Here is a 17,267-nt window from a genome sequence, read left to right as displayed (position 1 = left end):
TGGTATTGACAAAATGAGTGTAGCCAACTTGTAAGTTTCACTCATAATGTTATGCATACTGTTCGTGTTCATATATGGTACTAGTTCTTGTACAGGTTTATTTTCAAACTCGGAGGAAGAATAGAGAGCAATCAACTCCTTCTTTAGCTTTACAAAGTCAAATAATAATAATAATAATCCTGTATCACACCCTCCGTTTCATTTTCCCTCATTTCTTAAAAATATTTCAGGAAAATACTGCACTAAGCCATGTGGAACTTTGAAAGAGGCCCACAAATAAAAATAAACCAAACTTTAAACTAAATGTGCACCGCACTGTACCTCCAAGGAAAAAAATCAATCGCTGCCACCTCTTTGTTCAACGAAACAACAAGCATACTCTTGTCTGTAGCTGTCACCTCACAGCATGCACGCGATTACCACGCATTGTGAAGGGAAAGAAGCAGAAAGGGCGAGGGAAGAAGCACGGGAGCAGCGTATGCCCACGTTAAAATCTTCCTTCGCTGATGCGGTACATCGGACAGCTTGCTCTGCGACGACATTAATGAGCATTTCTACATTCTAATTTCTTCATATAAGAGAAGTATTTATTTTACACGAGTGCGCTCAACTAAGCTTATATTACATTTCTTGGATCTGAAGTGAAAGAAAGTAATAATTCTTTTCCCACAATTGACGCATGCACCCAGAATATGCCTCTGTTCAACAGTTTTAAAATTTGAAGGAGAGTATCTTATTTACACACCCAAGTATTCATCTTCGAGTCCATGAACAAATGCTCCGCATGCTCCAGTACTCATCAGGCTAATGGATTCAGCATCGACAGTTTCCCTCGGAGCATCGTCTGCCCATTTCTTCCCACTGGCCCATTCTCCAGACGTCACAGACTCCCACTGGCGTTCATGAGCCGAGCGTTTTTTCTGGAAGATTGCAAGAGAATCACATTTTATCTCATTTTGGCTGCTAGGTGTATTGTGACAAGAGAGATGAATAGATGAAAGAATGAAGGTATCATCCCAGCATTTGCCTGAAGTGAAGTAAGTAAGGATAAAAGCACCACCAATGAGGTCAAAATAACTTTGAATGTCGATAAAATTACATATTTTTATTTGTTTCCATCTTTGCATGAACAATGGGTTGATATACAATTGTGGCAAATGTATTGGTATGAGTTCCAGAAATATCATTTGGAATTTATTCAGCATTAACGGCTGATGTTTTTTCATGACGATTTCACAAGTTTTCCAAAAACTTTTACAGTCTAATTATCCTACAAATTATGCAAAATTTAAATTTTTATTAATATCACATCAGTTTTGTGTTAAAAATGTACTTTTTATTAAATGACTGTACTTTCAGTGTACTATTACAAAAACTTTTTTTCCAGGAACACAGTATATTTTCCTGACATTTCCATGACTTTTCCAGGATTTCCAGACTGGTAGACACACTGTATTCTAAATACCTTTTAATTTTTACAATTTTTAAAGCAAGAACTGGGAAGAATATTGCTATAGTTACTGGATCAAAATGGTATGAACTGGGTCCTAAATGCAAGGTAACTGAAAATTACAATCAGGGCTCCTGCAACCTCTAAGTTTTTAACAAGAAGTATAGTGGAACCACAAGCAAAATAACCTGCGCAGACCCGCGAGTCCTGTCCACCGTACCCCCACGAGTAGGGGAGGGGGAGAGTGGACCATGCTTCCTTATGGCCCGAGGTGGAGGAAAGAAGGGAAAGGTGCGCGGGGACTTCTCCTCCCAAGGTTTTTTTCCTTGTGGTCGATCTATAGTAGTTGCCAGCCCCCGTGGCGAAGTAGTTAGCACATCACGCTACGATGCCAGAGGTCACGGATGTTTGTGAGTGTCCATTCATTCATTTCATCATATCATCACTGATCTCCATCTTCGCAATTAGCCAAAAGTGGCAAAAAGTGAAGTACAATAAAGCAAATCAATCAATCAACAAAAAGTAACCAAAATGCAACTACAGAATAAAACACACACGATAAAATACAATATAACACACATGCACAGCATGAAATAAATTCAAATTATGGTACATCAAAGCCCAAAATTAAGACTATATATCCATGATAAGTGTTCTGAAATACTCCATCAATTACAACGTTTTTTCTTCTTTTTTTTCCAAAGATGCATAATTTAGCATGTGCCAGAAATTTAATTTAACCATATTTCTTTGAATCTAAGGTGCCCTCTTTGGGGGGTGGGGGGGGTTGCATGTTGAAAATGGTGGTGCAACTTGGATTCTATGTCGTCTTGGATCCAAGTATAAGAGGTCTGACAACTAAGTTCACGAACTTGCCACTGTGCACGTATGTTCGCAGCACTGTACAAGCATAAGATTTCATAACCTTGGTATATCAGTGCCTCAAGCTGTGTTCTTGTCAATGTGTAGTTATGACGGTATCAGAATGAGTACCATCATAATGTGAAAAATAAAATAATTTTATTACTCGAAATTTACGATTTGAGGTCGTATTTGGTGGTTTATGTTAGTACAAAATTAATTTGCATCACTTTGGCTTTGTTCTAATTGAAGTACGTATGTAAACTGCACGTATTTAAAATATTTTATATAATTCAGCGATGTAATTTGGTTGGTGATGTATCTAGAATGTGCTTACCGTGAATTACCAATTTATGCAAAATCGCACATATGTTTGGTTTCAACAGCTTTTACTTGCTCATTCATAAGTATTTGGACACGAACATGTATTTAATATGTATTACTAACACGTACAGACCATTTAAGATAAGTTTTGGCAGAATTTCGACGATAAAGTTACGATTTGCTAAAATGAGCGCCTTGAAGAGTAATCCTAAAGCTGTGAAGTAATCCTAAAATTGGAAACATAGCCAACTCACATAAAGGGAAAAATCTAAGTTGTGCGTAAATAACCCTTTTCCCAACAAAATTGTAAAACTTAAAATAACTGAAAAAGGTAAAAAGAAAATACGTAAACATGATAGAATATTGTAATATCTATTTTATTGTAGCTAATTTATTTTACAAGCATTTTTATGTATAATAACTGTACAATTCTATATTTGTCACTCGAAAAATTATAACAAGTTTGTATGCTGTGCTTAAAGTTGTAACAGTGTGGGTTTGGAGACACTGCTTTATCTTTAAGATCACGGACGACTAGAATGGAGTCACTAAATATTTCGGAGACCTAAATTGGAAATATTTTATGTAAAACAAGAAGATTGGTCCAGGAAAGGTGACAAAAATGTCACAAAAAGAGCAGTAACGGTTTTTCGATCTTCAGAAAGGCCGTGAAGAACCTAAAAAGTGAATAGGACATTAAAAGGTGACCGGTCCATAGGACATTAAAATGGCAGCCATCTTATCTTCATAACGAGCTAACAGATAAGTATTGTGGAAATATATGTAGCTACTCAAATGAAAGGCCTAGTTTGATAATATACATAAAGTGTCTACTCTGAATGTGGAAAGTTTGTTGAACGTATAAATTTACATAATTCGTCTTGGTTTCCACTGTTGATAATCGAGCGTTTCGTGCCGATTTTTCTCGTAAAGATCTACGCAAGATTTGGAATAATTCTTCGTGGTATTAAACTGACTTGATGTGATTAACGTGAAGAAAAATCACAAATGTGTTAAATGTGATAGTAATGCAATGTTTATGCTCTTTTATATATGAATGTGTACTGAATTTATGTATGAACGTTGTGAAACTCAGTTGTTTAATTTTCTTTAAATACATCGTTCATTAACATTCGATTTTGGTAATTTTCCTTATATGCTCAAAAGTGAATACAATTTTGTGCCAGTAATTTTACAACATATAAAATTTTAAACTTGAATTTCTCGTATTTTATCATGTAAAGATTGAAAACCATATTCATTATTCCTTTTTAAAGAAATATATGACCTGTCATTCAGCAAGCCGAGGAAGAGTGTCATATATATAAGATTATGAGACTCATGTACTTGCTTTTTATAGTCTCATAAAAATCGATCTTGTCAAGATTAAGGTAACATTAAGACCTTTGTAGGCAGTGTTGCTGAAATCATACATGTAGTTTGTTACATAGGGTGTTTAAAATTCAATTTGTGTATTCACGTATTTAATTACTAAATTTGTTTCAACATAGCCTATAAACAATGACACAAGCTGTTGAAGGAAATTTCACACTGGCGGACATTGTAGGGTTAATTAATGCACATAATAGTAAACTGGACACTGCTTTGCAGGTGCAAGCAGATCATGATACCAAAATTGATGCTGCTTTGCAAGTGCAAGCAGAATATAATAGTGATGTTAAAACTGCTTTGCAAGTGCAAGCAGAACATAATACCAAAATAGACACAGCTTTGCATGCACTAACCGAAGCAAGTAAGGCTCATACTAATGAGTTTAAAGATCTCAAAATAGATTTAGGTCAATTTAGAAATGAATGTATGCTTAGGTATGAGAAAGTAGTGAAAGATTTGAATGTCCTAGACAAGAAAGTGAATGTAGAATTGGTATCGTTAGCAGATGATGTCGATAACAAAATCGAAGGTGCTATAGAAGATCTGTCAAGGCAATTCGACTTGAAGCTTGAGAAATGTTTTAAGGCTTGTGAGGAGAATGATTTGTCTATGTGTACAGTTAGGAAGGATTTAGGACAGGTACAAACTGCACTAGATCAATTACAGTTCAATAGACCATTAGTGAATAAGATAGCTAGGGGTGATCAGCTTGATAAGAGCGATGTTGATTACGAATCCGATGACGTGTCACGTCATTCGGTCATCCAAACTTCCACCTAATGTTAATAATCGTAGTGAAGATGATGCTAGTGTACAATATGTTAAGGTTGCTCCAAATAGTGACATGTTGAATGATGGTGCAGTTTCTTATTTAAATGTTAACATTAGAAAGGCTATGTCACTGATCGAGTCTAGTTTAACAACCATGGTCAATAATGTACTGACTCCTGTTACGGTCAGAACAAATATGACATCAAAGAATGGAAATGTGAATTCAAAGCAGGGTGTTTTTCATGAGCTTGATGCTAGACAGGTTGATCTAAATCATGAAAGCCATGGAGGTGTAAGTCGACCTAGTGTTGGTTTCATTCCGCATGACTACGGTAAAAGTAGACACCTTTCGGGTGCAATTTCTGATTCAGAAACTGATTGTGATGTCAACTCAGTTCATGATAGTACATGCATAGATGATGGTCCTTATTGTAATACTAGACTAGCTAATAAACGAAATAAGTTAAAGCATGACAAGTTAACTAGTAGGGTTAGGCAGGATGTAAGTAATACTCCACAGATGTCTTGTCCAACAAATGTTCCAAATGTTAAACATTCGGAAGTTGATCCGTCGAGAGATATATTAAAGGTTAGGTATAAGTCCATAATTAAACCACAAGATTTGAGGCATTTTCCTCATTTTGATGGTGTTTCTTCAGACATAATACCATCCGAATTTATAGAAAAGGTAGAGGAAAACCTGGAAATTTACAATATTCATGAGAGTGAATATTTGAATTATTTACCTAAATTACTCACAGATTGTGCGCGTACCTGGTACATTGAAAATAAATTAAAATTTAAGTCTTATCCTGAGTTTAAGGCAGAATTCTTATCCCATTATCAAAACGATAGGTGGAAATCTGTAAATTTGACTAAAGTTCTAAATTCACCTTATGACAAAGACAATAAGGAGAATTTATTGCAGTTTGCGAATAAGAATTACAAAAAATTGAAATCTATACAACCACATGCTGACGAAGCTCATCTCATTGCTCAGTTATCTTCGTTGTTACCTTACAAAATAAGTGAACACTTGGTGGTGAATAATATTCATACACTTTGACAAACTTTGCAGGCCATAGAGAATTTTCAGTCTTTAAAAAATAATCCAATTAGGTATATGGATTCTAGTAAAACTTATGGTAACCTAAAGAATAAATCTAAGATAGCTAATGTGTCTATGTTTAAGGAGCAAAATGACCAAAGTACGTCTAACAGAAATGGGTTAAGAAGCTTAAGGCGTAATAATAATGTTGGATCTGCTCGTAAATCCTATGCTAATGGTAGGACATGGGTAAATAATGATCAAATTTCTAGAAGGGTAAATCTTGGTTCGAGGCAGGAAAACTGTTAGATGCTCCTGATACAGGAGGTGTCTCGAGCATCAAAGCGGTTGAAAATCCTCCTTTTCCCAAAGCTCAATATAATGGACTTACAAGTGAAATAAATAATGATCCTCATTGTGATTTAGATGAGTTTGATCCTAAGTTAGGAGATTATCAATTACTCGGTGACAGTATGCTAGTACGATACGCTAACAGTATCTTAGGTTACAGATGGAATATGAATGAATCTGCTTCCAGATTCATAGGTTTGTGTGTCTCGGGACAAACCATTGATGATCTGCATAGGCGTGTTTCAAATGCTAAGAAAATCTCAGACAAAATATTGGTCATGATAGGTACCAATGATTTAATTAGGAAACGTAGCTTAGAACAAATGCAGTTATCCTTCAGTAAACTCATGAATACATTGAAAGGTAAATGTGCTGAGATCTCGATACTGTGTTTGCCACCTCTTCCTAAATATATGTCATCTCCTAATGAACATTTGTGGCACACGTGGAATAACTTCAATTTATATTTGATGTCATTCCATGACGAGTTTAAAGTAAAAGTATACAATATAGCGCCTTTATTCTTCTTAGAGAATGATTGCATAGATAACTCTTTGTACCAGAAATTCCTTGGTCACCCGTCCAGAGGTAGAGTAGATATGATACATTGGAATTATGCGGGTATGACTAAGGTTAAACAATTTTTGTATAGTATGGGTTTTGGTTGTACATCTTGTACTTCAAGTGATAAAGTGAGTAGAAAAGTAAATGTGCAAGCTACTGTGCACAATGTCAACGTTAGTCATTTTAGGGATGCAAACAGCATTGAAAGTTATCCCGACGAGGATAACGTTTCGGCTTTGCAGAAAAACTAACAAGCGACCTTTGTTTTAAAGTGGGTGATGAAGGTCAAGTAAATAATCCCACTACTGATAACATTAATCTAGGGAAATGGGAAGAATTTCATAACAGTGATGGGTATGGATCAAAAGAAATTCCAACACCAATAAATGCTCTCGGCAGTAACACACTTACTGCAAAATTAAAAGTTTCAATATTTGATAAATTTTATACTGCTCTCTGCGACACTGGCGCAGAAATTAGTCTGCTTTCTAACACTGTTTGGAAAGAAATTAATATTAAGGCTAGTAGACCCAGGCTCACACCTGCGGATAATGTGAGATTGGTGGATTTTTCTGGTAATAAGAAAACCAAAGTATTAGGTATGGTCAAACTGATCATTCAAATAAGTAATTTACAATGTTATGTTCAGTTTTTGGTGGTTCACAATTTACAAGTGGATATCATTTTGGGATTAGATGTGTTATATGCACTTCAGGCATCATAAAATTTTAAAGACCAAAGAATAACATGTGGATCCGATGAAGAACGCACTTTCGCGCGCTTCATGCCAATAATTGAAGATGGCAAAAATTTATGTTATTTTGAATGTTCTCATGTCAGTAAGTATAATGACTTGGAGGATAAGTCCAAGTTCAACCTGCATAAGTTTGAAGAGTACATGAATAAGGCTGATTCGCTTACCAACGAACAAAAAACTTTGTTCATTGAGTTACTACTCCAATATCAAGAAATATTTTCTAATAAGCCTGGTTTGTGTAACGATTACGTTCACAAAATGGTTTTAGATACAGATCTACCTATAGTAGGTAAAAATTATCCTATACCTTTTGCTTATAGAGATCAAGTACGTGAACAAATAAAAATCATGCTTGATTGGGATGTTATTGAGTTGTCTAATTCAGAATATCTGTCTCCACTTTTAGTAGTTCCTAAATCTGGGGGAGGTATCCGTTTATGTGTTGATCTCAAAAGAGTAAACCAGCATGTTAAGCTTATTCAAGTGCATCCCATAAAAATACAAGACTTATTGGTAGAATTTCAAAATTGTAAATACTTCACTTCGGTGGATCTTTTGAATGCTTTTTGGCAAATTAACCTGCATCCTGACAGCAGAAAGTATACTGCGTTTATGTTCGAAGGTATCTTGTATCATTTTAAAAGGGTTGTATTTGGTTCAGTGAATGGTACAGCTGTATTCGTCAATGCGTTAAATCGTGTGCTTAAGGACTGTAGAGATTTCGTGGTAGTTTATGTTGATGATGTTATCATAAAATCTCAGGATTTTGCATCTCACATAATGCATGTAAGAACAGTTCTTGAAAAATTGAAGCAGGCAGGCATGACATTGAAACTTGAAAAATGTGAGTTTTGTAGACCGGAAATTAAATTTTTGGGTCACATTATTACTTCGCAGGGGTATAAGAAAGATCCTAAGTATGTAGATTCCATTGTCAATTTGCCTGTGCCCAATTCAGTTAAGCAATTGCAAAAAGTCCTAGGTTGCTTTAATTGGTTGAGCAAATATATAAAAAATTATGCCATCATAGCACAACCTATGTATGACTTGTTGAAGGCTGGTAAGAAATGGCAATGGAATGACCAAGCTTCTACCGCTTTTAAAACACTAAAAGATAAAGTTAGTGAACAAGTACTTTTATCTTTTCCTAACTTTTTACACACTTTTCATGTTCAAACCGACGCATCAATAATAGGTGTTGCAGGATACTGCTATCATATGATAGATGGTATTATTAGACCTCTCGGTTTCGTGAGTAGATTGCTCAGAAGTTATGAAAAATCATACACTTCTACCGAGTTGGAGGTTTTAGCAATATTGTTTACTATTGATAAGTTCTGTTCACTATTAAAAGGCAGACATTTTATTATCATAACTGACCACAAGGCACTTACCTGGTTAGAAACGGCGCACACATGGAATGCACGTTTAACTCGTTGGTTTGTACAATTACAACAGTATTCCTTCCAAGTACAATACTGTAAAGGGTCGGAAAATATAATTGCTGATGTTCTAAGTAGGGCATTTCCGATGCAAGAAGACCTGTTATATCATGTAAATTCTTTGCAGTTTAAGGAAATAATGGAACCTTTCATTAATATAGATGATTTGATTATAGCCCAAGAAAAGGATGATGAATTGAAGGAAATAAGGCAATATATTTTGCACTCTTCAATTCTTAATGATAATCCAAGAAGTAGGACTTGGAATGATCGTTATCTTCTAAGGGACAATATTTTGTGTGTTAGAGACTTTCATAACGTGCAAAAAATTAGAATTTGTGTTCCAATTACATTAGTAGGTTCAATATTGAATAAATTTCATGACTTATCGGGACACTTTGGTGCTAATCGTACACTTTCTCAAATATATAGATACTTCCAATGGAAAGGTATGAAGAAAGATGTACAACAATATGTAGCAGACTGTGATTTATGCATTCGTATTAAACCGAATAAGCATCCGTCTAAACATTTAGCCAAAGTACACATTACCGACAAGCCTGGGAAAATATTGTTCATTGATTTGCAAGGTCCATTCACCATGGGTCCTAAACGTGAACGCTTCTTATTTACTATATTGGATGCAGCATCCAGGTATTTGGTGGCATATCCAGTGACAAACAGCAACGCTGTTACGGTACTGAATAAATTGTGCCATGTATATTTTGTACATCTGGGTATTCCAGAAAAAATAATTTCAGATAATGGACCACAGTTTCGTTCATGTCTTTTTAATACTAAAATGAAAGAATATGGTGTCAAACTTATGTTTACTCCACCTTACCATCCTTCATTTAATGAGAGTATTGTGCATAGATAACCATGCTAAATGGCCCCAGCAAGTGACCATGGCTTTGCATTGGTTAAACAATACAATCTCCTCACAAACTGGTATCGCTCCAATAGAATTAAGGTTAAATAAAGAACCTAACCTACAAATAGGAAATGTCATATTTGATGATGGTACACATCAGTCATGGAATGACAAACTGCTTATGGCTCAAATTAAAAGTCATGCAGATAGATCCAATAAGTTAAACAAATTAAATAGTAAACACCAAGAAAAAATATCAATTTCTTCTGGAAATCTTGTTTTTATTAGAAATAGACAAAGAGATATTGATGATAATCCAATTAAAAAATATTGTTTTCTGTATGAAGGTCCATACTTATGTATAAAAAACTTTGGTGACTCTCGTATATCTGCCTTACGTTGCAGTGATGGGATTCTTCTGGAAAACATTGCTATAGAACATGTAAAATTATGGAAATGTTCCAGACAAGAAAATTTCTTGGTTGAACACTTTGCAAAATGCAAGTAGCACACATAAAGATGTGGTGCAAAATCTACTTGAAGCATTAATGCAAGAAAAGGATGATGTTTCTTCATCTGTCATTACAGATGTGTGTACAGTTTGTTCTTGAAACAAACTTACCATTATTGAGGTTAGCCAAAGTCGGTAGTACACCTCGTACAAGAATTTATAATGTGCTTAAAAACTCTGGTAGTTATTCCATGCTTTTAAAGGTTGGCCCGTAAGTGGTAGTATACCTTGTGCATGAAATAAAAATACTTTAAGGTTGATGGTTGTTCAGTGTTAATGAGGTTGGCCTAAAGTTGGTAATATACCTTCTACAAGAAGTAATACTTTGTTAGATAACTCTCGTAGTTATTCATTTTTCTTATGGTTGGCCTATAAATGGTCGTACTTTAAATACATTTTCTATTATAGTAATAATTTAGATTTTGTTGTTAGGATTTACCTTATGGACTGTGAGATACTCAATAAAATGTAAAACAATTCAGTAAGTCAATGTCACACTTTAGCAATAGTTGTTAATTGAACTGTATTAATCCATAACATCTCGCTTATTTGTCTAAGGTACAAGTTACTCAAGTTTTAGTTTATGATACCTAGGGAATGGTACCATGTATCCAAATGCTAATTTTAATGTGAATAATTTTGAGTTATTTGATTTCATAAGCTGAATCAAATACTCACAGTATGTTGCAAAAGGTAAGCAAAGAGATCCATGAGTTGATCCGAGCTTGTTGCACATGCTGACATGCCATAGAGCATGAAAACTTGGGGTAGGTTCACGTAAAAGGCAATAAGTAAGTCCTATAGTGCCACTCATGAAACTGAATATGAAAAATGTTATTATTATTTTTTGTCAATATTATTGAGCAGTAACCATTTTATTTTAAGTGGCGAAGATTGACAAAAAACTTAATATGAAAAGTGTATAAATTTAATTAGCATAGAATATTGGATGGTACATTTTCTTCACAAGTTGAAACTTTGCTAAAGCAATTTCTTTTTGTATGGTTGGATTAGGTGAGTAATAAGGCATTATTTGTACTGGGCAGATGAGTAGTACTGGAACATTAAGATTGACTTCATGAAATGTTTCGCATACTTAATAGTACCTGGCTTTTTGGGGTATTGATTGCTTAAATTAGTAACATTTACATCTAGTAAATGGTCATGCTCCTTGAAATCACAGTGCATACAATAAGATTAAGCTCCAAAATACTGATTTAATTTTCAATTGAAAGTTTTCTCACGTCCACAGCAGTGTGAATTTCCTCTCAGCAAAGTTTTCGTTCATAATTGTAGAGAACTGATCGTTATTTTTTTTTTGTCAATGTTATTGAGCAGTAACCATCTTATTTTAAGTGGTGAAGATTGTCAATAAAATAATTGAGCAGTAACCAATTTGTTTCAAGTGGTGAAGATTGATAATAATAATTTTTAATGAGCAGTAACCATGTATCTTGAATGGTGAAGATTGGTAATAATTTGGTACAGTAGCCATATTATGAGTGGTGAAGTTTGTGAGTATTCTCTCATATATTATTCTTTGTATTCATTTAACTAAAGTGTTGATGTATAATTTTTTGTAGCTTACTCTACTAGTAATGATGTAGCTACAAATGTGTTAACGTATTAATCTTTGCTTTTGTTTGTCATTTGACATAGAATATGTGATGTGCAATTCAAGTTCACCATTACTTTGAAGTGTGAACTTCATTTTTAATGCAATTTAATATAACATTATACCATGGTCTTTAATAATAGTTCAGCTCAGAAACATATTAAAGTTTCTTAATATATAGGTAATAAGCATGTTGCCATATAATGTTGGTATTGTATTGGTACTCTTTTCTTTTAGCAATTTTTGTTTTCTTGGAAATAACAGATCATATTTTGATCTCGTGTGATGTTACAAGTTTAGTAAATTGTAATTTATAGTTTGGCGTGGGTAAGCCCATTGGGCGCCAGTATGACGGTATCAGAATGAGTACCATCATAATGTGAAAAATAAAATAATTTTATTACTCGAAATTTACGATTTGAGGTCGTATTTGGTGGTTTATGTTAGTACAAAATTAATTTGCATCACTTTGGCTTTGTTCTAATTGAAGTACGTATGTAAACTGCACGTATTTAAAATATTTTATATAATTCAGCGATGTAATTTGGTTGGTGATGTATCTAGAATGTGCTTACCGTGAATTACCAATTTATGCAAAATCGCACATATGTTTGGTTTCAACAGCTTTTACTTGCTCATTCATAAGTATTTGGGCACGAACATGTATTTAATATGTATTACTAACACGTACAGACCATTTAAGATAAGTTTTGGCAGAATTTCGACGATAAAGTTACGATTTGCTAAAATGAGCGCCTTGAAGAGTAATCCTAAAGCTGTGAAGTAATCCTAAAATTGGAAACATAGCCAACTCACATAAAGGGAAAAATCTAAGTTGTGCGTAAATAACCTTTTTCCCAACAAAATTGTAAAACTTAAAATAACTGAAAAAGGTAAAAAGAAAATACGTAAACAAGTGATAGAATATTGTAATATCTATTTTATTGTATCTAATTTATTTTACAAGCATTTTTATGTATAATAACTGTACAATTCTATATTTGTCACTCGAAAAATTATAACAACTTTGTATGCTGTGCTTAAAGTTGTAACAGTGTGGGCTTGGAGACACTGCTTTATCTTTAAGATCACGGACGACTAGAATGGAGTCACTAAATATTTCGGAGACCTAAATTGGAAATATTTTATGTAAAACAAGAAGATTGGTCCAGGAAAGGTGACAAAAATGTCACAAAAAGAGCAGTAACGGTTTTTCGATCTTCAGAAAGGCCGTGAAGAACCTAAAAAGTGAATAGGACATTAAAAGGTGACCGGTCCATAGGACATTAAAATGGCAGCCATCTTATCTTCATAACGAGCTAACAGATAAGTATTGTGGAAATATATGTAGCTACTCAAATGAAAGGCCTAGTTTGATAATATACATAAAGTGTCTACTCTGAATGTGGAAAGTTTGTTGAACGTATAAATTTACATAATTCGTCTTGGTTTCCACTGTTGATAATCGAGCGTTTCGTGCCGATTTTTCTCGTAAAGATCTACGCAAGATTTGGAATAATTCTTCGTGGTATTAAACTGACTTGATGTGATTAACGTGAAGAAAAATCACAAATGTGTTAAATGTGATAGTAATGCAATGTTTATGCTCTTTTATATATGAATGTGTACTGAATTTATGTATGAACGTTGTGAAACTCAGTTGTTTAATTTTCTTTAAATACATCGTTCATTAACATTCGATTTTGGTAATTTTCCTTATATGCTCAAAAGTGAATACAATTTTGTGCCAGTAATTTTACAACATATAAAATTTTAAACTTGAATTTCTCGTATTTTATCATGTAAAGATTGAAAACCATATTCATTATTCCTTTTTAAAGAAATATATGACCTGTCATTCAGCAAGCCGAGGAAGAGTGTCATATAGTGGTGTCTTGCTGAGTGACATTCATTATTGTTGTATTTTTTTTTTTGTGTGCTGCGAGAATATCGGAGCTTTAATTAGGGCAGTAAACAAACAATATTAAATTTCTTGTTAAACTTGGATGTGAAATAAGGAACATGTTAGTCCAAGTGAATGAGGATAAGGCCATGAAGCAACAGCAGGGTACAAATGGATTAAACGTTTCTCGGAGGGAAGAGGAAGCGTCGCTGATGAAGAGAGGCCTAGGTGGCCATTAACAAGCAGAACTGGCACAAAACATTGGAAACGTTTATCGAATTGTGTGTCAAAATTGTCAGCTGGCTGTAAGAAGCAAAGCTGATCAATAAAGAAACATTTGGGAAAATCTTGGCACGAGAAAGGTGTGTGGAAAAATGGTTCCGAAACAGTTCATCGATGAAAAAAAAAAGCAAAGGAGAGTCAGAGTTTTCCAAGACCTTTTGGAGAGGCAAGATGATGTTTTGGACCGTGCTATCACTGGCGATGAAAAACTCATGGCACCAAGTTACTTTTTTGTTTGCCGCAAGATAAAAAGAAATATTGAAAGGAAGATATTTTGAGGACATTCAGGACATCAAGGGTAAAATGACAACAGCTTTGATGGCCATTCCAACTAACTCTCTAGCCTTCTTAAACCCGAAGGTTCATGGCTGCAGCAATACAGGCCTTCCATCTGTCCCTATCCTCGGATCTATATACTCTTTTCCATCCTTACCGATTTCCTTTAGGTCCATCTCAACATTATCCCTCCATCTTCGTCTTGGTCTACCTACTGGTCTCTTACCATCAGGTTTCCCAACAAGAATCCGGTAAACTCTTCTTTCCTCTCCCATTTGAGCCACATGGCCTGCCCACCTAAGTCTTCTGATTTAATCATTCTAATAATAACTGATGGTCATTCCAGAAAGAGAATTCCAAAATTGCATTGAAGAGTGGACTAGGCAGTCCCAAGGGGAGTACTTCAAAGGTGACTATCGATATATTCAGCAATGAGGTATGTAGCATTTTTTCAAGTATGAGTTTGCGAACTTAATTGCCAGACCATGCATATCTATAAATGTACCACAGCATTAGTGTGATATAGAATGTGGCATTTGCCAATTTGAAAAGTCAAATTTTTCATCGATGTTTTACCAAAATTTCAGTAATGGTAAAAATCACCCTGAACGAAATTTTCTTAAGGTAGTATTTTTAATAGTAAATGTAACAACAATGTAAGTGTAATACCACAGATAATCATATTATATACAGGGTGAGGCAGTCAAATGGGAAGATTTAAAAAATTCACAAAAATAGAGAGAGCAAATATTGAACACGAATGTACTGTACATGAGTGGAAATTACTAGTGTACCTGATAAATGTTATTTTTTTTAATATGGTGTCAGTAAGATGGCACCCTTGGTGTTGCACACATTGTCGGAGTCAAAGAGTAAATTCGCCCATGACGTTGCGTAGCATCTCCAACGGAATGTTGTGGATCTCTTGCCGAATTCGCTCCTTCAAATCATCCCTGGTTCTTGGAGGGTTGTCCTTGAATACTTTGGATTTGAGGTAACCCCAAAGGAGCTGCCAAGTCAGGTGAATGGGCAGGCTACGGAATATCGCCGAATCTGCTAATGAGACGACCAGGAAATGCGAGTCTAAGCACATCCATAGACACTATGGCAGTATGGCTAGTTGCACCATCTTGCTGGAAGAGTGTTTCGTCATCTGGGTCATAGTCATCGAGGGCAGGCAGGAAAAAGGTTACCAACATATCAGCATAACGTCCAGCGTTTACCGTCACCGTGTTACCGTGTTCATTTTCGAAAAAGTAGAGGCTGATGATTCCACTAGGTTATAATGCACACCACTCTGTTACTTTTTCTGAATGGAGAGGCATTTTATGGAGTGTGTGTGAAGTATTTTCGGACTGCCTCTCGCAAAGTCATGGGTGGATTTACTCTGAGACTCTGACAATGTGTGCAAAACCATGGACACCATCTTACTGACAACCATATTAAAAAAAAATAATATTTTTCAGGTACACTAGTAATTTCCACTCACGTACAGTACATTCATGTTCCAAAAATAAATAATATTTGCCCTCTATTTTTTGTGATTCTTTAAAATCTTCCCGCTTGACTGCCTCACACTGTATAATAAACATATTATATATTTATTATATACACATATTATGTTATATGTTTATGGTATATTCATCATACAACATTAACAACTTACCCTCATATTTGACATCAGTTTCTTGTCAAGCGTCTGCTGTAAGAACTTGGGACTGACTTCATTCATTGACCCCAACAGCTGTGCTGCCTGTGTGCGAACATGCATCGACAGGTCGTTGATTGTGTTGCACACTTTGCCAAAGGCATCATCCACTAAACGCACCTCCTCCTCACTGTCAGGCAGAACAATTATGCTGCAAATAGATAAAATGTACATAAAATATCAAGGTTTCCATTCACTTACCTTACATAATTCACTGACTTTTGCACTTTTATTTAATCTCCATAATGTTCAAGTATACCTACCTAGACATTTCTAGTGAACAGGTTTTATAAAATTTGATAAATATTTCCACCCACCCCCTCCCCTCATGTTTCATCAGTTGACAATTTGCACATGAATAGATCCCAATTTCTGCAAAGAATTTAAATCAAAGGACATCATATGATGCCGACAGGCATTTGCTACCAGGCTAGGAAGACATCATATGGCATTCATTGAGCTACAATGCCAGAGGTCCCAGGTTTCAATCTCAGCTTAGGCATGGGTGTTCTTTGTGAGTGTCCCTTCATCAATTTCATCATATCATCACACCATCACTCATCCTCATCTTCGCTATTAGCCAAAGGTGGCAACACAGGCTAAATACAATGAACCAAATCAATCAACAAATCTGATGTCCTTAGGGCTCAAGGTGTTAATCTATGGCTATGGAATTTTTACCATTATCAGTACACTGTTACCTAATTCCCCAAAATCAGGATTATTTAATTTGCCACATGGAGCCATAGTGAGTAAGTAAGGAATCTGACTTTCACACTGGAGAGCCACGTATTTTCCCTGAGGTGGGTGATCTGTGCGAGGAATGTTGCCTCCATAAAGTGGCCCTGGGGCTCACTCATTAACAAATCAAAATGTACCTGGAGGTAAACTCTGGCAAGTAAAGGTGGCCTCTAGTATGGTCAAAATCTAGTATGTGTGGGAGCTCTACCTGCACAACACCTACGTACCTTCATGGCACATGAATGGGGGAAAGATTTTTCTTTATTTTTATTATTCACTTTGCCAAAATAAGTATATTCAGTTGAGTAAAATTTTGTGCTTGATAAATATTTCTCTTGTATCTATCAAATGATTCATACATTCAAAATGCTGAAAGAAATTATCCTTAGCCTTCAAC

At 35.1% G+C, this 17,267-nt stretch overlaps 1 protein-coding gene across 1 annotated transcript in view; it reads right to left on the bottom strand.

The window, feature by feature from the left end:
* The window catches only part of IntS4 (integrator complex subunit 4), a 97,963-nt gene that overhangs the window by 51,720 nt on the left and 28,976 nt on the right, over window positions 1–17,267 (bottom strand). The window contains exons 7-8 of the mRNA XM_083129920.1: window positions 16,088–16,280; window positions 746–920 (exon numbers count right to left, since the gene is read on the bottom strand). Of these exons, the coding sequence (XP_082986046.1) occupies window positions 746–920; window positions 16,088–16,280 (368 nt within the window). The remainder of the gene's footprint in view (window positions 1–745; window positions 921–16,087; window positions 16,281–17,267) is intronic.

This window comes from Lepisma saccharinum, chromosome 10 (genome assembly GCF_977018435.1).
Source record: "Lepisma saccharinum chromosome 10, izLepSacc3.1, whole genome shotgun sequence".
Classification (NCBI taxonomy): Eukaryota; Metazoa; Arthropoda; class Insecta; order Zygentoma; family Lepismatidae; genus Lepisma; species Lepisma saccharinum.
Note: the sequence above shows the minus strand (reverse complement) of the source record. Positions and strands in the feature narration are given on the sequence as shown.